This window comes from Salvelinus fontinalis, chromosome 30 (assembly GCF_029448725.1).
Source record: "Salvelinus fontinalis isolate EN_2023a chromosome 30, ASM2944872v1, whole genome shotgun sequence".
NCBI lineage: Eukaryota > Metazoa > Chordata > Actinopteri > Salmoniformes > Salmonidae > Salvelinus > Salvelinus fontinalis.
The window spans coordinates 15566972-15590699 of NC_074694.1; the positions used below are offsets into that span (position 1 = coordinate 15566972).

General features: G+C 44.0%; 1 protein-coding gene across 23 annotated transcripts in view; it reads right to left on the minus strand.

Annotated features, from left to right (window-relative positions):
• Nucleotides 1–23728, minus strand: part of LOC129828714 (dystonin-like) — a 200145-nt gene that overhangs the window by 43319 nt on the left and 133098 nt on the right. For 22 of the 23 annotated variants that reach the window (XM_055889856.1, XM_055889864.1, XM_055889866.1 and 19 more), the window contains 19 exons: nucleotides 23520–23669; nucleotides 23061–23294; nucleotides 22222–22374; nucleotides 16970–17203; nucleotides 16434–16730; nucleotides 15568–16116; nucleotides 14907–15083; nucleotides 13866–13989; nucleotides 13204–13412; nucleotides 12488–12805; nucleotides 11707–11873; nucleotides 11360–11516; nucleotides 10158–10284; nucleotides 9490–9540; nucleotides 8748–8983; nucleotides 8344–8473; nucleotides 7712–7911; nucleotides 6962–7463; nucleotides 5278–6746 (listed from right to left, as the gene is read on the minus strand). In XM_055889856.1, the coding sequence (XP_055745831.1) occupies nucleotides 5278–6746; nucleotides 6962–7463; nucleotides 7712–7911; nucleotides 8344–8473; nucleotides 8748–8983; nucleotides 9490–9540; nucleotides 10158–10284; nucleotides 11360–11516; nucleotides 11707–11873; nucleotides 12488–12805; nucleotides 13204–13412; nucleotides 13866–13989; nucleotides 14907–15083; nucleotides 15568–16116; nucleotides 16434–16730; nucleotides 16970–17203; nucleotides 22222–22374; nucleotides 23061–23294; nucleotides 23520–23669 (5484 nt within the window). The remainder of the gene's footprint in view (nucleotides 1–5277; nucleotides 6747–6961; nucleotides 7464–7711; nucleotides 7912–8343; nucleotides 8474–8747; nucleotides 8984–9489; nucleotides 9541–10157; nucleotides 10285–11359; nucleotides 11517–11706; nucleotides 11874–12487; nucleotides 12806–13203; nucleotides 13413–13865; nucleotides 13990–14906; nucleotides 15084–15567; nucleotides 16117–16433; nucleotides 16731–16969; nucleotides 17204–22221; nucleotides 22375–23060; nucleotides 23295–23519; nucleotides 23670–23728) is intronic. The other variant, XM_055889869.1, reaches the window with a different exon arrangement.

The following is a 23728-nucleotide window of genomic DNA, read 5'->3' on the forward strand; positions in this document are numbered from 1 at the left end:
ACATATCACCCTCAGTCAGAATGGACCTCAATAACACTAGAGACACATATCACCCTCAGTCAGAATGGACCTCAATAACACTAGAGACACATATCACCCTCAGTCAGAATGGACCTCAATAACACTAGAGACACATATCACCCTCAGTCAGAATGGACCTCAATAACACTAGAGACACATATCACCCTCAGTCAGAATGTGCACAGGCTGTGCAATCGGTATCTGGAACAACCCAGAACCAGTCTGTCCATTGAGTCACCTGTCCTCAAAGAATTCCCTACTTGGTGCTGTTCTCCCCATTGTCAAAACATCATAATTGTTCTTTGCCCGTCCGTCCTTTGCTCCACTATAAACATCCCTTAAAAGTGTTCCTTTTCTCTCTCAAATATCTCTGGTATCCATGTAGGCTGAGGGAGAGCTTCAGTGCAAAGTGGCATATCCTGATATAAATCCACAGGGCTCTATGAAAACAAAGGGCGATCTGAGAGGAGAGCCGGTGCCCTGCATCTCTGGTGGTTCGCCCTACAATGACAGACAGACACCCTCCTGGTAGAGGCTCCAGGCCCCGCCCCCGCTCTCTCATTATTCAGGCAACATCTGCCACTGAGGGCTGCTCCGGCACATGTTGATTGGTCAGACACTTGACCCTTTTTTTCCTTTGAATTCTCCCCTTCTGGCTCCAAGGTCCATATGACTTAACTTCTTAGTCATCTTCTGTGTCCTAGCACCATCTCTCTCTATCTCCTAAGGAAGAAAAAAATAAAACACGAGACCAGCAGGCAGCTGCAGCTCCCACTTTGGTGACATCACTGGTGACATCACCGCAGGGCTGAAATAGATCTCAATGCTTTTATTTTTTTCTCTGTTCTCTCTCAGTTGTTTTCCTGTGGATGGTTACTGTGGACCCTGCAGATATTCTTAATTACTCTGGAATGCTGAGGGAGGCACAGGTCCCAGGTAATTTAACACCCACAACTCTGCCAAGTCCATGTCATGGTGTGGCTTTTTTATGGCGAGTGACCCGGTTCGGGTGAGAGAAGAAAGGAGGAATGAGAGAGAGAGATAATGAGAGGAATTCATTTTGTGTTTATTGAACTGTGTGCAGCACAGAAGGCTGATAACAGACAGAGAGGCATGGAACCATCCTAACTCCTTCCACCACCAGCCCTCTCCGTGTTTGAGAGGAGAAAACGAGGGAACGGAAGGCTGCTAAAGATAAATAAGCGGTTAAAGAGATCTGTGGGGTTTAGAGAAAGGATATTCAGCAGCTGAATCCCACATACTTTTGACATAATCAAGACATTGAATTAAGAGAGTGTTCCTCTCTTTGCCTTTCCTCTTTCCAGGGACCAACGCTGTTTCAGTTCTCCATGCCCACACTCACTGGTTTGTCATATCCAATGGGATTTTAGTAAACTGGGATATTGATCTAAGAATGAGATTTATGACAAATGGGTCATAATAAGATTTTTTTTTTAAATGTATACTATGACAGCGACTTCTCTACAAGAAAATGCCCATTCCAACCAACATTGGATAGACATCAACCAATCCAAATGACTTGCATATATCCCTCGAAACATATAGAGAGCACTTACACAGAACTCTTACTATATTCACAAGAACAGGCTTTTCAGACCAAAGGTTGCAGAAGGGCCACATTTCTTTGAGACATTATATGCTAAAATATCTCTTTCAACAGAGCTGCTCATCAGTCACAACAACGGGTGTGAATGAAACGAAAACCATTATCAGGGACTAGACAAATCATTTAATGTGACAAATTCAAAAGCTTATTTTGCTTGTGTATAAGAGTAACTAAAAAACACAGGAATAAATTAATCTCTCCAATGTCTTAGGTGAATCACAATCGCAACACACAACAGAAAAATGCAATGTGTCACCATAAAAAATGCCTTGTCGTCCCAGAAAAACAATGTGTAGCTAATCAACTCAGATCCTTCTGGGACATTTCACGTTCCACCTTGGGGAGAGTGTATCATGGCTGGGGTAAGTGAGTAAGCTAGGCTACAGGATGAGGTCTCCCCAACGGCCCTTTTCCCCTCGTCACCTTCAGTGAGAGGAATAGCTATGATTCAGGAAGTTGACATTCCTTTTAGGTTCACAGGAGACACTGATGTTATGTCTGAGTAGAAGCAGTAAAAAGACGCCCTCACACGTCTCCCACCTCCCCAACCCCCAGCAGGTTTTGTCAGCTGAGCTGAGCTCACACTAAGTATCACGAAGGCCTACATACACCAGATCGTCCTCAGCAAACCTTCCAGATCTCCTGAACAACAACCAGAAGAGTGAAACCATGGACTCGGGAGCCCTGACCTAAAATCAGTTCACTGACAGTATTGCTACCTTTTTATGTTTATTTCATTCACAACAGCTGCCAATGAAACCCCACAATACACCAAGTACCAGATCTACAAATACACATAGCAGGATTATTATAGACTACATGAAGCCCCTATTCACATGGCAGACATCAAATTCTGTTCTGGTCTCGGTCTAGTCTGTGTCCACAGGTTTCCGAGCTTCAAACCGGTTTTAAGACACCAATTACGAAATACCTTGTGCTGTAATGGAATTAACTAGGGATCTTTGTGATTCCTTATTCCCAGGGAACTTTTTTCTCTCAGAGAGACTAGCTAGTGGCATGAATGAGTACAACGTTGATTTTCCGCAAGCAGCTGACGTGTCCGTGTGCAGGCCTACCCAACGAGACAGAGAGAGGACAATGAAAGGGTGAGAGGGTGAGAACAACCAGCATGGAACACGTTGCTCAGCAACAGCTGGTACTATTTCATGTTCTGGAATGGTTCACGGTCACCCATCAAACCCTCTTAACTAGCACAAATGTACATTATTTAAATTCCACCTACCATTCACACCATTAATTACAGGTCTACTAGACCTATAATTTGATATGACATTTTAAGGTATTTATCTAAAGGCTGATGTTTGTGAATGTACAACATTAAATGAATTCCTTAGGCCCATAGATAGATGTGTGTAATGCTGTACTATGAAACATGTAATACAATGTTTTGCTATGACACGTTCAGCCCATGAACAACCATTAAAATTGTCCCAATCTGAATATAGCTTAATCCCTCTCCAACTCTCACAGCATTTACAGGCTTTTAGAGCGCTTTCTATCCAGCTATAAGTCTTGGTAATGAGTATCCCTGTTTTACTCATCACTGATATTTCAACAAAATATAATATTATGACACAATGATGCTGTTGTTGGTGTTTTATTTACATTCCCTCTCATCTCTCGTATTAACATAACGTGTTTTATAAAATAATTGTTGTTTAATTTCATACAGAGCCTACTGTAAATTCTTGTTTTTATACATCCAAGCTACATGGTGTAAATCGAAGAGAAACTTGACTGAGGAGAGAAAAACTGTAAATACAAAAACAACCGTGTTGAATGAGTACAATCTCCTCGTAGTGGTTCATGTGTTTGTCGGAGAAGGAGTCTGTGGAGGTCTGTATGTGTACCGGAATGAAGGTTGCACTGCAGGAATATAGTTTCTGGCTACTGTTCTGGCTCCCTTTCCATCTCCGTAGAACCCAGACAACCCTACTGGATATTGTTGATGTTAACAGCAGTGGTATGATATACGGTAATCAAACCAAATCAAATTTTATTGGTCACATACACATGGTTAGCAGATGTTAATGCGAGTGTAGCGAAATGCCACCTCAAGATGTTCCACAGCCAGAAAAGTAATGTCCTGTGTAGTGTTAAATTCAACAAGGGGAAAGTTCAGGGAAGTAGATACAGAAAAGTAATGTCCTGTGTAGTGTTAAATTCAACAAGGGGAAAGTTCAGGAAGTAGATACAGAAAAGTAATGTCCTGTGTAGTGTTAAATTCAACAAGGGGAAAGTTCAGGAAAGTAGATACAGAAAAGTAATGTCCTGTGTAGTGTTAAATTCAACAAGGGGAAAGTTCAGGAAGTAGATACAGAAAAGTAATGTCCTGTGTAGTGTTAAATTCAACAAGGGGAAAGTTCAGGAAAGTATATACAGAAAAGTCATACACACCATCTAAACACATCCACAGACAGACTTTAAGACTCCATGTCCGCTTCTTTCAAACACATAGGAGGAGAAACAGATGCTCAAACACCAGTCAATTAGCAGGTAGGGCTATATAATGAGACAAAGCACTTGTTCCCTCTTTCATGCCAACGTGTGAGTGACCACTGACCAGGCCATTCTTAAAGGGGAGGAGAAGGAAAGGGAGAGGGGAGTAAGAGTCAGTTACCCTGAGCCGCTGCAACATACAAAATCCCACTGATCCCGAGCTGGCCCCTGGGTCGCCCGTCACCCACCCACCACAATGGCTGCTGGGCCAGTCAGAGCTCTTTTGTCTGGACCAGATGCTCAGCGACATACTGAGGGATCCACAGACGGAGGGTCACGCACAAGGCCACCAGACCCAGCAGAGACCTAGAGAACCCCTGCTATTTAACTTCCAAAACCACTGGTCCCGTGTGGCTCAGTCAGTAGAGCATGGCACTTGCAATGCCAGGGTTGTTGGTTCGATTCCCACGGGGGACCAGTATGAAAATGTATGCGCTCACTAAGTTGCTCTGGATAAGAGCATCTGCTTAATGGGTTAATGCAACATCCCCAAAATAACTTATTGCATGAAGAAAGTCACGTGGATTTCCAGAGAGAACAACAGAGGCATAGTGGGTCTAAGGGAGGGTTCAGACACACCAATAGCGTTTGCTGGCCGAGAGTACTTAGGAAGTGTGCGCCAACGTTACATGTTGAATAGAGTGAAAAATGTCATCAGTGGGTGGTCCCTAAAACACAGCATGCTGAAACGATCGACAGATATGAATGCTAGATCCTCATTTTGTGCGAGCCTTGAAATGGTCAAATGGTGTAATGGTTTTCTAATGCACTTTGTTTATTGATGTATTGTGTCATTACTGATTACCTGCTTTTAAAGTACTTGGATTTAATGTGGTACCTATTTTACTCCAGGTGTTACAAGAGGCTGTCAGACACTACATAATGATATGTTTTTAATGGTTACTTTAGGGCAGTGCTGTATGTAAGGATGATATCTCTCTGGCAGGGTTATGTCATCCGATTGAGTGGTGAGGCTGGTGAAAGTGATCCCGCTAGAGTAAATGGACATTCTTTTCCATCATTAAAAACCAAGAGGATTCACCATGTGTTGGCAACCAAGACTGATAATACAGTAAATGCCTAGGAATTACATTTACTTGGCATCTTACCTTGAAAGCTTCCAGCTGTTGGTTGATGACATCAGTCTCCATGCCAAGTGACCCTTGACCTTCCTCCTTGACCTCAGCCCCGCCCAGTTTGTTGGTGAACTGCTGTAGCTTGGAGTAAAGCTCAACCAGACGGGTGAGTGTGCTCCCCACCTCTTCCCCTCTCCCTTTAGCTCTGTCTATCAGCTTGCCACACTGCTTACTCAGAGCATCCAGGTCTCTCTTCAGCCCCAGCAGGTCTGGGGAGGCCTCAGTCTCCAGCATCTTCTTACAGCTGTCCCCTCCTCGAGCCGTGTCGGCCATCAGCTCCTGCAGTTTCTCCACAAAGCCCTTGATGCTGCCCTGCTGCTCCTTAAGTGTGATCAGGTCGCGGCCCACAGAAGCCATGCTGTCAAGCTCGTCATCTAGGTCTGCGAAGCGGGTGAACATCTCGCGGATGTTGGTCTGGAACTGCCCGATGCCCTGCAGCTTGCCCTCCAAGGTGGAGCAGGTCTCCCCTACATCCTTGCTGAGGGAGCCGTGCTCTTTCTCCAGGCTGTCGGCCTGCAGTAGGAGGTCGGTCACCCCGTCTGCCTCGGGGACATCAGCCACCAGGCCCTGGGCAAGGCTCTTCAGGTGCTCAACCTGGGTGTTGACTCCATCCAGGCTCTTCTGCTGGGCTTTCATGTTGGTCAGGTTCTTGTTGCTGTAGGCCTGGACCCCCAGTGATGTGTGGGCATCTAGCTGCTTCTTAGCCCCTGCCAGCTGGCCCTTGGCCTCATTGTGGGTGTCGTTGAACTCTTTCAGCCTCTGTGAGATCTTCTCCAGAGACTCTCTCTTGTTCTGGACCCCCTCCGTGACCCGGTCCACGCTCTGCCCGATGGCCGCCTTCTCCTCCCTGACGGCCTCTGTGTCTGCGTTGGCCACCTCCAGGAGGCTGTCGGCTGCAGTGTTCAGCTGCTCCACCAGGCCTCTGTGTTTATCGACGTCCTTCTGGATGGCCTTCAGCTGGGAGATGGAGCTCTCCACCTCCGCTGGGTCCACGCTGAGCCTGACGCTGCCCTCCCTGGCTTCACACTCCTGGACCCAGGACTGGAGCTTCTCAGCGTGCTCGTGATACTTCTGGACCCTCTGCAGCGCCCCCTGGAGCTTATCCTGGCGCTCAGCCGAGCTCTTCTTCACATCGTCCCAGTTGGAACGCAGTGTAGCCAGCTGGCCCTGCATCGCCACCTTCTCTGCCCCGTCAGTGTTCTGGAGGAGGGTCTCTCCCTCCCTGACGATGGTGCTGTACTGTTCCTCGTGTTCACTGAGGGCCTTCTGCAGGGCACTCTGTTCTTTCAGGCTCTGCCGGAGGGTCTCCACCTGGGCCGAGATGGCCTGGGATTTAGACTGCTCCTGGAGCTTCTCGTTCATCCACCCCTGGAAGTCTTTGGAGGTCTGGTGGAACTGCTGGGAGCTTGCGAAGGCGGAGTTCAGTTGCTGGATCCGCTTCCCTAAAGAAGAGCATGTACATTAATGTGATATAGAGGCAGAGGAACAAAGCATACATTTATAATTCAGAGTGGCAATGCCTCCCTCATCATGAAATTCCTTCAATGGCAGTCATATTTTCAGACATTAAACCACAGCTTTATAGCCTAAAGCTTCTCATTAAAGAGAAAGAACATACCATATAAACAAATTAAGGCAAATTAAATCAAAGCCCAACCTGCTTTGTCCTCCAACTGTTTGAAAGGCTTGGTGACCCCCTCCAGCTGCCTGTCTAGGCCTGCTTTCAGGTAGTCCTCCGTGACCAGGGCAGAAAGCTCAGAGCAGAGGGTCTCAGCCTCTTTTAGCCTCTTCCTCTCCTCCCTCAGCTGGCCAGAGATGTTGTTAGCCTCCTCTAGCTGCTTCTTCACCACATCAGGCTGACTGCTAAGGGCCTGCTGGCTGTTGAGCCGGGTCTCCAGTGAGGCGGCGCTCTGGCTCAGGCTCATCAGCAGATCCTGGAACTCGCTCGACTTCCCCACGGCCTGGTCGATGAGGCCGGCTCTCTGGCCCAGCTGCCCAGTCAGGCCCTGCCATTTCTGGGTCACGGCGGCCAGTTGGTCCTTCACCACCTTCCCACCAGAGGAGGGGTCCTGCTTGCCTGATGTGCTCAGGATAGCAGCAGCAGCCTCGTGAAGCTGGTCAAACTGTGGCTTACGGCTGTCAAACTCGTTCAGGAGGATCTAGAGGGAAAAGTCAATATGACATTAATAAAGAGCAATGCTGGTGTTTAATAATGAACATAATGTGCAAAATGGTTAAACCTTTTCAATCTTAATAGATTTTGATTAATTCTGGCACACCTTAACATTTGGCCAGCAGACTAAAAATCTTTAACATTAGCTTACGTCTGAAGTAAGCGACATTGACATTGAACTGTACGTGGTGGTTATTCTTTCAAAGGTAACTAATATGCCCCATAGTGAAGTACCTGGACTTGCTGCTTCTGTGTGTTGAGCATGTTGGGGTCCATGGAGAGGGGCCCCAGGACACTGAGCATCATATTCTTCTCTGAGAGCCACTGGCGGAGCTGCGGCTCAGTGGTCTGGAACACGTCCAGGTTCCTGTTGGACTCCTCCAGACACTGCTTCCTGTCCTCCACCGACCCGCTCACATCCGCCCAGGCAGCATCTGAAAAACAAACATTGGTCAGCACAAAACACCCCTGCAACTTGAACTTTGCACAGCCCCTACAGATTAGGGTTTAGCTGTAGAAGTGTGCCAAGTCTGAAGGTGAGGGGGAGGCCAGGTATACTGACAAGGGGGAGCGGATGTGTGGACTGGACTGACACTAGGTAAAGCGCTCTGCATTGATGCAGTAGATATTAACCATATGGAAACAGATAGATGGGATGGTGCATACTGCATACCAGAGGAGGCTGGTAGGAGGAGCTATAGGAGGACAGGCTCATTGTAATGGCTGGAAAGGAATAAATGGAACAATATCAAACACATCAAACATATGGAAACCACATGTTTGACGCCGTTCCATAATTCCATTCCAGCCATTACAATGAGCCCATCCTCCTATAGCTCCCCCCACCAGCCTCCTCTGCTGCATACCTATCTGTGACAGCATCTGCTTCCATTTTGCTGCTTCAGGAGAGTCTGGGTGTTTTTCAATCAGATGGAGAAGCTTCTCTCTCAGCTTCTGGAGCTGCTCGCGCTTTTGTTTCATGTCTTCCTCAAAGGCCTGAGAAAAAGAGAGATATATCGCTTGACTAAAACCATCATATATTTGACCCATTGGCTCCTCAGGCACGCTGAGATGCAAAGACTAGAGACAGGAGGCGCCTGCCTGAAACCTTGGCTTCCCACAGAGCATTTTGCATATCATGAATAAAATGTGGTATTTTATATGATACCACTGGATGGATGGATTAAATCCCTACTGTAATAAAACGTAATGACAACAAGTAGTACACTGTAGAACGTTTCTATGCAGATCAGGCCTTGGTTGAATCTACCTTCTGTTGCTCCAGTTGTGTTTTCATGGTGTCTTTCTCTGTGGACGCAGAGTTCCAGGAAGCTGCTGTCTTCTTCATGTCCTGCAGCCATGTTATCATGGCATCTGTCTCCTTCTGGGCCTCTGTCACCTCCTGCACCAGGACAGACAGCTCTGTAGCCCGGCCCTTCAGCACTTCTCCCAGACTCTCGTGGCCCTCGTTGATATACGACATGTTTTGCTGTACCACCATCAGCTCTGTGTGTGGTTAGAGGTTAGAGTGTTAGACACTAGACAGGTTACCTTTCATAACAACAATAACCTGGACAAGGCACTGCTGTAAGTAGTTACAGACCTACTGGAAATGTATACACATCAAAAATGTGTTGGTGAATGTATTGTGTTATATCGTTTTGCAGTGTGATCTAAATACAGATGGTTTGAAATGACTTTTATATCATTGGAGGTATATAGAAAACGTATTGAACTCGTGTTCTTAAAACACTGAAATGCAAAAAGATCATTAAAAATGTGACATTTCCAGTAGGGAGAACCAAGAATAAGTACAGTATCCTTCCCAGGTTTGTGGAGGATTTCTAAACGTCCTTTAGATCAAGCCAAGACCTCAAACAGATCATTTCAACCTAACAAGCCATTAAATGTACCTTTGTGATGATGAGTTGATACGTTGTTATGATAATGTTCAGGTCTGGAACACTGTATTTATACATTCCTAACATGATACACTGGTAGAGAAAAATTACCTTTATTGGTTAGGTAGGCATGGTTTCCGGGGCCACCACTGTTAGTAACAGCTGGTTGCAAAACAATAAAAAACAAAAGATCTTATTTGTTAAGTACAAATGTCAATAGAAAACTAAACTCTATTGGGGTGTTTAATACATGGAAAAGATCACTATACTGTATGATCAGTGTGATTACATTTATATCAGGATCATGTTTTGTAGCGTACAGATGTAGGATCTTAATTTGACCCATTCATCAAATCAAATGTATTTATCAAGCCCTTTTTACATCAGCAGATGTCACAAAGTGCTTATACAGACACCTAGCCTAAAACCCCAAAGAAGAAGCCAGTTTGCTACAGAGGAAAACAATCCTGCAGAAAATGTGAATTACTCTTTGGATTATAATTAATGGACATTTTTGTAGGGGCTGATACATCTTTTTGTAAGGCAAAATCAAGTCTGAAATTTCAAAGTGGGAATTACAAACTTCAGAAGCCCATTTAAACCTAAAATACAGTATTGCAGGAAAGTTCTCCAGGAACAGAGTGATCAAATTAAGATCCTACATCTGTACAGTGTAGCAAAATGTGTTGCAATCAACAATGAATCTCTCCGTTTCATTGTTTTCTCATTATTGAATACTACCCAAACTGCTCCGAGGGAGTCAAACATTTTGAGCGTACCTGACTTATGTGACATCTTGGTCTTGGCTGGAGATGTGAGAACACTGATGAGGCTACATAGTGCAGATCCTTTGCTATTTATATCTTGGACAGCAGAGCCTTTGGTTGTCCATTCCTCCATTAGAGCCTGAGAAGAGATCAATCAAACCAATAACATAGTTTACACAACGCCATCCAGAATAGGGCTGCAATTTCCACACCTGCATTGAGAGAACACTGAATGATTATGTCTTGAGTGTTTATTGTGAGAGGCAGGGCCAAACAAAGGATATTTGGAGCGTTGCATCATCGAGACTAAAATGTATTTCATTTTAGTCTGTGCTTTTTCTCGTGGCACAAATTATTCAATATGCCAATGTGTTATTAAGCATCGAGGGATTTGTGTTTTAATCTTTCACGTTTGACATATTTTCTTATTGTTCGTTACCCTCTTCTTGCCTTTAATAGTTTTTTCAGTGACACACACTGTACCAGTTCATATCAGATTGGACGTTTTTTTCTGGCAGGGAGTCACAGTTCTTTAGTGTATGACTCCCTGACGACTCCTATGTAAAACACTTCACATCCCTGTATTACTTTGGCATGGAAACTACTGTGAAGTTAGGGAGGACAAAATAGTAATATATTGCACCGCACTTCTCTTACTCCATTATAAAACACATTTAGTGCCAAGCCTGTGACTTGAGACGTGAGAACATAAGTTATTTAAACTTTTCTATCAAGGCCATTTGAAGAACAAGTTTTACATTCACCTCACATTGTAGAAAATATTTAGGAAGCTATAGAAATGCATTTATTAATGTCTACTTTTGTTTTTGACACGTTTATTCTATTACAGACACCTTAATGAATACTTTTAAATTATATTATGTGAGCTAAACATAAAAATAAATACAAATGATATGAAACCATTTTCCTTAAAGTAATATTTTGAGATTACTAATGTTACTGTCCCCACTACAACAAAACAATGTTTAAATACAATGAATTTTGTCCTTGAAACATTTAATTGACATTTTAGAATTCCTGCTCCTAATGGGGAGTCCCAATATGGTGGCTTCAAAGCATCTCAATGACCAATACACGGCTTCAGCAATCCAGGGTTTGTATACATCATTGGGTAGAACATACCATTTCCATGATGTAAATACTGTAAGTGAGGGAGCCTAGCTAATACAAGACTAGTCTGTCTGCTGACTTACATTGACTCTCTTCAGGTCCTTTGCTAGACTCTGTTCACTGCTGGTTGGCTGAACCACAGGGACTTTCTCTGTCGTCTCCTCCAGCCACGTCCTGAGAGCTCCGGCTGCAGCCCTGAAGTCTCCCAGCTGGTCCTGGCAGGAAGACACCTCCTCCTCTCTGTGTCAGAGAAAGGAGAAGACACCCACAGTCACATCACATTACAGAGACATATCAAACATGCCAAAACAAGACTATCAACAGGCAAGAGAAAACAATCATGTGTATCCTCTGTCAAATGAGAAGTATCCCCACAGTAACCTACACATGAGGACCAGCAGTTAGCTCTGCAACCGTCATCTTCACTTACTTCTCCTTCACAGTGTTTTTGAAGGCATTGAAGGTGTTGGAGAGCTTGTCCATCTTGCGCTGAATCTGGGCCTTGCTTCCCTCTGGACCCATATTGGCCAGTTCATTTGACAGCATCTGCAGCATTTCCACATCCTTGGCATGTTCAGCCAACTCAGTGTTAGTATCCTACAGAAACATTCAAATAGTTAGAAGATCATTATTGAGCAATGCGTGGTTGAACGTGTGCCATTAAAGGGGCAATCTGCAGTTGTTACATCCATTTTTGGACTTAATGATATGTACCAAGTGATTCTTGAAGAATATAACTTAGAAATGCCTCATGAGCTTAATTCAACTGTCGTACCACACCAGAACCAAAAATATCAGCTTGTTATACTGTAAACAAAGTAAATGTAAACAAACACTATATAGCCTCCAAACATGGTTAAAACTATCATTGTGATATCATGGATGGGTAGTTTTTGCATCCATAGCTCTGTCTATGGGCTCCCGAGTGGTACAGCGGTCTAAGGCACTGCATCTGACTGCTAGAGGCATCACTACTTTTATTTAGCCTTTATTTAACTTGCCTAGTAAAATGAAGGTTAAATAAAATAAAATAGAGTGGTTGCATTTCTCCAGCCCCATCCCTCAGTTTTTTACCGAAACTGGGTCTTGGAGTCCACTTTGTTATTTTTTTCAACTGCTGATTGCCGCTTTAAATGAACATATATCCTTTTAGAAAATACGCTCTGCTGAAAACATGTTCAAAGGATGAAACATATTTGATGACTAGCTACCTGCATGAGCTGCGAGAGCTCGTTGACGTTTTTCCCTGGTCCGTCTGTTTCAGAGAGGACCTGAGAGCGCTTGAGCACAAACTGCTGCACCTTCTCCGTTGTCTTCTCAAACTCCTCCACCTTGTCCTTCAGCTGCTCCAGCTGGCCCTGCTTGTGTTTGTGCTTGTCACAGGCGTCAGAGAAGCGCTGAGACAGGGCGTCCATTTTGGACTGCAGCAGAGCCGCTGCAGCGGGGTCAGCTGTCTCCACAAACTTCTTAACCTTGGCCTTCATGGCAGAGATGCTGCTCTGGCGACTGGAAATATCCTGCTCCAGAGCCTGGAAGAGAAACAATGGATGAATTAGATTTTAGAGCCATTCTAACGCTTTAAAAGTTTTTTATAGTTCAGGTTTCATCATCTGTAGAAGACAATGTAGAGACCACAGGAGGCTGTTGAGGGGAGGATAGCTCATAATGACTTGAATGAAGTGATTGGAATGGCCTTTATTTATGTTTGATGTGTCGATACCATTCCATTCATTTCATTCATTCATTTCCATTCATGAGCCATTCCTCCCCAATTAAGGTGCAACCAGCCGCCTGTGGTAGATACAAATCCAGAATCAACTGTTGAGCAAAAATGACCAGTTACATTAAGGTGAAGCTATGGTGATAATGATGTGTCTATTTGACTGGCAGAAAACAGTTCTACAAAGTTAATGTTTACAGTACATACTGCCTCTTTGCTGAGCACATCTCCAATGGCTGCTGAATCCAGAGGGACTTGTCCTTTCTCCTTCACACTCTCCTCTACTCCCTCCATCCATCTCATCATCTCATCCAGGCCATCCTGGACACTCAGGGAGCGGGTCAGGGTGATCTGAAGCTTCTCATTACGATCACTCACTGACTTAGACAGGTTGTCATACCTCTCCACAATATCATCTAAGAGCAGAGTCAAAAGGCAATGGTTTTGGGCCAATGCTTAGCACTGGTAAAAGTTCATACCACTTTGGAATAACAATTCTTGAATTATGAGCAACTCAAGTCAGGGGTTTCACTGTTCTCTCTGTAAGACCTTCCAGCTAAGGTCATTCACATGGAAGAGATTACTGTATCATAAATATACAGCACATACAAAGAATACTTGAGAGTCGGCCAAAAGCAATATGATTAGGAATAAGGTAAACAGATTTAACATTCCAATACTACTATTTCACTCCAACATTTCTGAATTGCTATTTCACGGTGGTGTCAATGATAGTAACCACACATTGGCTGTGGCACTATATTGTCAAGTATTTCATTGTAAATATTCACTATATTGTCAAGTATTTCATTATAAACATTTCTAGGAATAGCATTGGATGAGAATCCATACTTAGTCTGATCACTTACCTACTGTTTCATGGATATGGTCCTGATTGGTCAACAGGTCCCCCTGGGCGGTGACCAGAGAGTCAGCTGTTTTGCGGAGTGTCTCCACAGCAGTCTGACGACCAGTAGTCTGACCCTGCAGACCCTGACCATGACAAACACAGACACAGAGGATCAATGACAGTCAACATGACAGTCAACATGACAGTCAACATGACAGTCAACATGACAGTCAACATGTCTTACAAACCATACTGCTCCATATAGATATATAATTTAACTCCAGCTATACTATATCATTACATAAATGCTGTAATTATACAGATTTAAAGCTAGGGACACCTATTATGTATAAGCATCTAAAAATGAATAAAGCACTCAAATACTGGAACTATACTACTGCAACTGTATATACAGTTTGCTGCACTACTTTGCACTCTGGGGGAAACATAGCATTGTTCTGCCATGATTTTGTTACCAAAAACAAAAGAGACACTTCTACATTCTTGAGTTTCAGGCGCCTCCAATCTCTGAGTCACTGCAATGCAACTCCCTAGAGAGATGTAATGAAACAAGACTCCCTCTCTCTCTACATGACATACTTTCATTTGCAAGCCAGCTGGACTCAGAGTGTACTGCAGGTACATCATCTATGTCAGGATAATAGGCATTCTCTATGCCTCTGTCCAGTCCACTCCAATCGTGAACCCCACCACCCTCCACCACTCCTCAAAGGCATACGCAAGCAAATGTACCCATGGCTAAGCTATTTGTGTCTTCGGACTGCTGGGAGGTTTGAATGTGGACCTATAAATAGCAGTGTTGTTTTAAAGTGAGTGGAAACACTGTATATGGAGAGGGGAGTCTGAAGCAGTGTAATGACCTCTAAACCCATTCAGTTCTCAGAGCCATCAGTGAGTAAACTCTGAAAAAAAAGCTGTTGTGTAAACAGCTATTCCTCCACTTGCCCTCTACCTCTGAGTCTGTTAGACTGCGGTAATGTGATTTGTGTTTGATAAAGGTCATACTGATTTGGTGAGTATTTTTTGAGTTTTGTCATGCCTTGGTGTCCTCCAGCTGTTTCTGTAGGGTTTGAGGGTCGGCAGCGATGGCCTCAGACTGCTGCCTTCTGGCGTCCTCCTCTGAGTTGTTGAGCCACTTCAGGAGACCAGCAGCCGAGTCCTCATACTTCTTGTACTTGTCCACCACGTCTCTGAGATTGTTGCCAAGATCATTGCACTGAAATAAATGAGTTGAGATGTTGATTGCTATGGTAGTTACTAACTTTGAATGCATGGAGCATTGACCACCTACTCTCTTATCAGCATCTAAAAAAGCTGGACAACAAAATAGTGTATAATGAAAGAGCATATAACCTGAATTATTTTTAAGATGCAGGGTTACGCAGAATCAGCCTTTAACTCTCAATATGAGAGTGAACCAGTGTTGTGAAACAGAACAATAACTCCTTTGTTTTCATTTTGTTCAAACAGAAATGCTACCCCCGTGTGGTGTGAGTCGGTTATTACATTCCTTTAAAACAAAATCCATTCAATTGGCCTGAGACGTGTCTCATTCAGTGTTTAATCTCACCCTACTGATTTAAATAGGTAGGCCTCCTGGTGCTACCAAGGCGGTTCAGTGAACAACGTGCCTGTGATCATTAACTAGGCTTTAGCTCAGAGGGCTAAAACAGTCTTACTAGTACTGGTATAGAGTTTACCTGAGAGTGTAGGGCTTTGAAGCGACCAGCAGCTGAGTCCAGCTTCTCCTTCACAGCAGCACAGGTTGCAGTGGTATCCACCTCCAGCTGGGCATCTTTCCCACCAGGGTCCATGCGTCCGCAGGCCTTCGCCACGTCCAACACCTTCTGTCCTGAGATGGTGATGAACCGCAGGTCTCCCTTGTGGGAGATGACGTCCTCAGAGAAGCTCTTCTGTCTCTGGAGCTTCTCTGTGAGGTCGTTGAGAGCTCCAGCAGGGGCTCCCAGCTCCTCCACCTCCCCCTCGGCCTGCTGCAGCCAGCCCTCAAACTCCTCACAGTCTCCCTGGAACTTCTTCAGCTCCTCCTGAACTTGGACCACCTGCTTCATCTGCTGTTCTGCCTGGGTAAGGGAAGAGTTGTACCGTCCTTTCAGCTCCTGAATGTCCCTCTGGAGCTTGTCCTTATCCGTGGGCGACAAGGCATGGGCCTGGTGGTCCAGCAGAGCCTGGGCTGACTGGGTGGCCATGATCAGCTCCTGTTGCTGGGACAAGATCTCCTGGTGACGAGCCTGGAAAGGGGAGAGAGTCCATTCAAATTCAAAAAGCTTTATTGTCAAAGTTACATAATACAGAAAATGATCACATGATAAACATCAACACTGAAATTTACCACACAAGACAAATGATGGATATCAAATATAAAATAAAGTGGAAAAATCGCATTTCAGTACAAAAGTATTTTGTGTGACAATGTGACTTGAAAAGATGAAAGAGAAGGTCAATGCAGCTATTAGAAAAAGGGACCCGAGTCATGTGTATCCAATGAATTTAACTGGCAACAAGCCACTATGAATCAAGCACCACCAGAGAGAATAGGTTAATTTACCTTGACTCTGTCATACTGCTTTTCCAGGTCCAGTTCGGGGGTCTTCCCTGTGGCCTGTCCTTCAGTGTCGTTGTCTGTAGTCTGGAAAGCGTTTCCATTGTTTCCATTGGGGTCATCATCCTCACCCAGAATGTTCTTGGCCGAGGTCTCCGAATGTAACGGCATGTTCCCGTTCTGTATGCCCATATGGTCTGTCTGTTCGCCCCCCATCTCTTTCTCATTCCCCATGTTGTTGATCCAGTCCAGCAAACCCTCAATCTTGTTCTTGCTCTCCTCAAGCTGCTCAACAGCAGCCTCCTAAACAGGTTAGAATATAGTGAGTTAAAAGATGTTTAAGTTATATGTTTCAATAGATGAGATCTATACATTTTGACATAGATATTTTAAGTAGGCAATCATCAAGCAGAGTAACATGTGTCTTTAAGTGGATCTATCTTTTACTGTAAACTACCTACAATAGAAAGTTGAATTGTCACGATTCAGATCCAGACATATCGATAATGTTGATGCATGTAAAATACAATATGTTTTCCAACCTTCTCAGTCTCCTGTTTAATAGCAGTGGTCACAGACTTCTCCAGGTCTTTCCTCGACTCCTCTGCCCGTTGGTTGATAAGTTTGACCTTGCTCTCGGCGTCCTCCAGCTTGCTCTCGATGGCAATGATCTGATCTGGGGTCAGCGTAGACCGATTCTCATCCAGGAACTTCTTGGTGCTACTGATGACCTCATTCAAGGCACTGCCATTGGTCAAGATGTCTTTCTGCAAGGCCTGGACATTTAATATTTAACAAACACAGACGCAGAAAACATAATAAAATAAATATGAATTTATAAATTAGTGAACCCATCAAACAAGATTCAGTATAATAGCAATACATATGTAAAACAATGTGTATAACTGTTTATACCATGGTATTGTTGAACAGTTGTTTCTGATTGGCTTGAAGGGCATTCTAGAACGTGCATTATTTCCCTATAACACACGCTATATTTGCACTGTAGAATTCGATGGCTATAGTTCATTCGTACATGTTCTATGTTTGAGCTGCTTTTGAAATTATTGGCATTGTTAAATTCGATTTTCATAATGGCAAGCTAGGGCTGATAGTTTGGTTAGCTAAACTAGCAAGTATTCTGTGAAACATCACAGCACAGTTGAAAAATATATGCAAATAGATATCAAAACTGGATTGTCTTCAGCGATAGATGTGAGGGGTTGAGTGGAGCTGAATGGTGGGACCAAAAACAAACAAAGGATAACTATTGTAAAATATACTGTGTCCGTAAAATGTACAGTACCAGTCAAACATTTGGACACACCTACTCATTCAATGATCTTTCTTTATTTGAACTATTTTCTACATTCTACAAACTATGAAATAACACATGGAATCATGTAGTAACCAAAAAAGTGTTAAACAAATCAAAATGTATTTTAGATTATAGATTCTTCAAAGTAGCCCACCTTTGCCTTGATGGCAGCTCAAATCAAATCAAATGTTATAGGTCACATACACATGGTTAGCAGATGTTAATACGAGTGTAGCGAAATGCTTGTGCTCCTAGTTCCGACAATGCAGTAATATCTAACAAGTAATCTAACAAATTCACAACAACTACCTTATACACACAAATGTAAAGGGATGAATAAGAATATGTACATATAAATATATGGATGAGCGATGGCTGTGCGGCATATACAAGATCCAGTACATGGTATATAATACAGTATATACATATGAGATGAGTAATATAATATGTAAACATTATTAAAGTGGCGTCATTTAAAGTGACTAGTGATACCTTTATTAAGTCCATTTATTAAAGTGGCCAGATATTTGAGTCTGTATGTTGGCAGCAGCCTCTCTATGTTAGTGATGGCTTTTTAACAGTCTGATGGCCTTGAGATAGAAGCTGTTTTTCAGTCTCTCGGTCCCAGCTTTGATGCACCTGTACTGACCTCGCTTTCTGGATGATAGCGGGGTGAACAGGCAGTGGCTCGGGTGGTTCTTGTCCTTGATGATCTTTATGGCCTTCCTGTGACATCGGGTGCTGTAGGTGTCCTGGAGGGCAGGGAGTTTACCTCTGATGATGCATTGTGCAGACCGCACTACCCTCTGGAGAGCCTTGCGGTTGAGGGCGGTGCAGTTACCGTACCAGGCAGTGATAGAGCCCGACAGGATGCTCTCTATTGTGCATCTGTAAAAGTTTGTGAGTGTTTTAGGTGACAAGCCAAATTTCTTCAGCCTCCTGGGGATGAAGATGCGCTGTTGCGCCTTTTTCACCACGCTATCTGCGTGGGTGGACCATTTCAGTTTGTCCGTGATGTATACACCGAGGAACTTAAACTTTCCACCTTCTCTACTGTCCCGTTGATGTGGATGGGGGGGTGCTCCCTCTGCTGTTTCCTGAAGTCCACAATCATCTCCTTTGTTTTGTGATGTTGAGTGAGAGGTTATTATCCTGACATAACACTCCGAGGGCCCTTACCTCCTCCATGTAGGCCGTCTTGTCAATGCTTTGCACACTCTTGGCATTCTCTCAACCAGCTTCACCTGAAATGCTTTTCCAACAGTCTTGAAGGAGTTCCTACATATGCTGAGCACTTTTTGCTAGCTTTTCCTTCACTCTGCGGTCCAACTCATCCCAAACCATCTCAATTTGGTTGAGGTCGGGTGATTGTGGAGTCCAGGTCATCTGATGCAGCACTCCATCACTCTCCTTCTTGGTAAAATAGCCCTTACACAGCCTGGATGAGTGTTGGGTCATTGTCCTGTTAAAAATCAAATGATGGTCGCACTAAGCGCAAACCAGATGGAATGGTGTATCACTGCAAAATGCTGTGGTAGCCATGCTGGTTTAGTGTGCCTTGAATTCTAAATAAATCACAGACAGTTTCACCAGCAAAGCACCCCCACACCATCACATTTCCTCCTCCATGCTTCACGGTGGGAACCACACATGTGGAGATCATCCGTTCACCTACACCGCGTCTCACAAAGACACAGTGGTTGGAACCAAAAATCTCACAATTGAACGCATCAGACCAAAGGACAGATTTCCAGCGGTCTTTCTTGGCCCAAGCAAGTCTCTTGTTTTTATTGGTGTCCTTTAGTAGTGGTTTCTTTGCAGCAATTCGACCATGAAGGCCTGATTCACGCAGTCTCCTCTGAACAGTTGACGTTGAGATGTGTCTGTTACTTGAACTCTGTGAAGCATTTATTTGGGCTGCAATTTCTGAGGCTGGTAACTCTAATGAACTAATCCTCTACAGCAGAGGAGAACCAGTTTCATAATAGCGCTTGCTGGTTTTTGCGACTGAACTTGAATAAACTTTAAAAGTTCTTGAAATTTGACTGATCGACTGACCTTCATGTCTTAAAGTAATGATGGATTGTCGTTTCTCTTTGATTATTTGAGCTGTTCTTGCCATAACATGGACTTGGTCTTTTACCAAATAGGGCTACCTTCTGTATATCAACCCTATCTTGTCACAACACAACTGATTGTCTCAAAAGAATTAAGAAGGAAAGAAATTCCACAAATTAAATTTTAACAAGGCACACCTGTTAATTAAAATATATTATAGGTGACTATCTCATGAAGCTGGTTGAGAGAATGCCAAGAGTGTGCAAAGCTGTCAATCAATGCAAAGGGTAGCTATTTTGAAGAATCTCAAATCTCAAATATATTTTGATTTGTTTAACACTTTTTTGGTTACTACATGATTCCATTTGTTTTATTTCATAGTTTTGATATCTTCACTATTATTCTACAATGTAGAAAATAGTACAAATAAATAAAAGCTGCAATGAGTAGGTGTCCAAACCTTTGACTGGTACTGTATATATATATACACTGCTCAAAAAAATAAAGGGAACACTTAAACAACACAATGTAACTCCAAGTCAATCACACTTCTGTGAAATCAAACTGTCCACTTAGGAAGCAACACTGATTGACAATAAATTTCACATGCTGTTGTGCAAATGGAATAGACAAAAGGTGGAAATTATAGGCAATTAGCAAGACACCCCCCAAAAAAGGAGTGATTCTACAGGTGTTGACCACAGACCACTTCTCAGTTCCTATGCTTCCTGGCTGATGTTTTGGTCACTTTTGAATGCTGGCGGTGCTCTCACTCTAGTGGTAGCATGAGACGGAGTCTACAACCCACACAAGTGGCTCAGGTAGTGCAGTTCATCCAGGATGGCACATCAATGCAAACTGTGGCAAAAAGGTTTGCTGTGTCTGTCAGCGTAGTGTCCAGAGCATGCAGGCGCTACCAGGAGACAGGCCAGTACATCAGGAGACGTGGAGGAGGCCGTAGGAGGGCAACAACCCAGCAGCAGGACCGGTACCTCCGCCTTTGTGCAAGGAGGTGCACTGCCAGAGCCCTGCAAAATGACCTCCAGCAGGCCACAAATGTGCATGTGTCAGCATATGGTCTCACAAGGGGTCTGAGGATCTCATCTCGGTACCTAATGGCAGTCAGGCTACCTCTGGAGAGCACATGGAGGGCTGTGCGGCCCCACAAAGAAATGCCACCCCACACCATGACTAACCCATCGCCAAAGCGGTCATGCTGGAGGATGTTGCAGGCAGCAGAACATTCTCCACGGCGTCTCCAGACTCTGTCACGTCTGTCACATGTGCTCATGTGCTCAGTGTGAACCTGCTTTCATCTGTGAAGAGCACAGTGCGCCAGTGGCGAATTTGCCAATCTTGGTGTTCTCTGGCAAATGCCAAATGTCCTGCACGGTGTTGGGCTGTAAGCACAACCCCCACCTGTGGACTTCAGGCCCTCATACCACCCTCATGGAGTCTGTTTCTGACCGTTTGAGCAGACACATGCACATTTGTGGCCTGCTGGAGGTCATTTTGCAGGGCGCTGGCAGTGCACCTCCTTGCACAAAGGCGGAGGTACCGGTCATGCTGCTGGGTTGTTGCCCTCCTACGGCCTCATCCACGTCTCCTGATGTACTGGCCTGTCTCCTGGTAGCGCCTGCATGCTCTGGACACTACGCTGACAGACACAGCAAACCTTTTTGCCACAGTTCGCATTGATGTGCCATCCTGGATGAACTGCACTACCTGAGCCACTTGTGTGGGTTGTAGACTCCGTCTCATGTTACCACTAGAGTGAGAGCACCGCCAGCATTCAAAAGTGACCAAAACATCAGCCAGGAAGCATAGGAACTGAGAAGTGGTCTGTGGTCACCACCTGCAGAATCACTCCTGTTTTGGGGGGTGTCTTGCTAATAGCCTATAATTTCCACCTTTTGTCTATTCCATTTGCACAACAGTATGTGAAATTTATTGTCAATCAGTGTTGCTTCCTAAGTGGACAGTTTGATTTCACAGAAGTGTGATTGACTTGGAGTTACATTGTGTTGTTTAAGTGTTCCCTTTATTTTTTTGAGCAGTGTATATATTACACATTCCCAGAGGCAAATCTGTTCAATTATAGCCATGGTAAAAACTTGATAATCAACTCGGAGCTTTATGCATTCTCTGTAAAATAATGCACCTCCGTGGAAGGTCAGTTCCACTTTGCTAGCGCGTTGTAGAACACACCTTCCACATTGTTCATTATTTCCCATAGAACACATAGCCCCTCGACTTCGTCTCGGTCCTAACAACACCCGTGCCAATATATCCTCCAAACACCAGCTTCTCTGGCATTATCACTTAAGTATAATATAAAAAAAGAAAAAAGACTGTAGCCATACACTCTGAAGCTCAGATGTAATTGATTGACTAGTTAACCAGCATGTTTTACTGAACCTGATGCTCTTGCTGCACATGCTGCAGGTCTTCCACACTCGCTGCACCCTTGGTCTGCTGCTGATGGCCTATCAGACGGTTCTCTGTATTGGTCAGGTTGTCACACAGCTCCTGCAGCTTGTCTGAGAACACCTTCTGTTTCTCCTCCATGCACTGCACATATCAGAGATCAATGTTACTATGTTACACTCCACCCAACAGGTCTCAGTTTACACTACATGTTCCATACTAATCATACCGGACATTTATAGACAGTCAACCCCCTAGGAAAATGGTCTGAGTATGCTGTAAACATGCTAGTCACACAACAAGCCAGCTTTCTGACTTGGTAAAGAAAGAGGACGGGTCCAGTAGACAGCAATAGGACATTCACAAGTGTGTTAGTGCTGACTGAGGTTGGTGGGGGAAAACGTCCCCACACTGAAGATGCATTTTGAGTTTATCTTCTGGAGTTTAGAGTTCAAAGGTGTCTTGAAGCCTGTGAAACGTGAACACGACCAGGAGAAAGGTTAGAGTTGGCAGTGGTCAAGCAGTGATCTTTGTGTTGTTAAAAGACAAATGCAATAGAGTAATTTCTAATTAAAACACATTCAAAGCACATCATTCTAAATCTTACTTAATGAATTCTAGTGACATACAATATTATGTTATAAATATTCAAAAATATATAGAAATACAATATTTAGTTTATATGACCATAAAATACATAAACAACCACACTTCACACTCATGCTCACCTCACTTCAACCAAAACATTTAAAAGTTTTCTCAACAAACTGAAAGCGACTCTTTCCAAGGTGCAATGGCCCTAATTGTAAAATAGTAATTTGGGTCCAAACCTTCTGCTGACTCTCGTCCTCTCTGATCTCCAGGTGGCGTTCCAGGGTGCGTCTCTGTTTGGCCACCATCTCCGTCTGTTCCTTAAACGCCCTCTGGGTGGCGCTGAGAGACTTGAGGAGGTGCCTGCTCTGGGCCGGACTCAGGAACTGGGCATGCTCTGAGATAAAGTACTGGATGTCAAATGCAGCGTCCTCCAGATGTCTGTGGGTCCCTGACAGATTAGTCTCCATGCCCTAGAAACACAGACACAGGAGGTCATGGACGTGGAAGGAATCAATCAACACAACTCATTGGATGTTTAAATATAATGCATACATGCAATGTGTATTACAATATATTGTGCCATTCAAGGGAAAAACAACAAACTTTTATTTATTTTCGTCCATATAACCTTCTAATACTGTGTTTGACAACTCTAGGTGAATCAGGAACATGGAGAATAAGGTATAAAAATATACCTTATTCTTTTGGATCATGTCTTTCACTGTGTCCACGTCAGATGTGTTCAGGATGTCGAGGTTGGCGGCCATCTCAGAGTTGTCATGAATACAGCCTGATAGTCTATCAAGGGTACTGAGGAGATCCTGGTATGTTGACTTCAACTGGGCCTGAAAAACACAATGAAGACTCACTGTATTTACTTCGTATTTACTGCAGTTCAGTAACA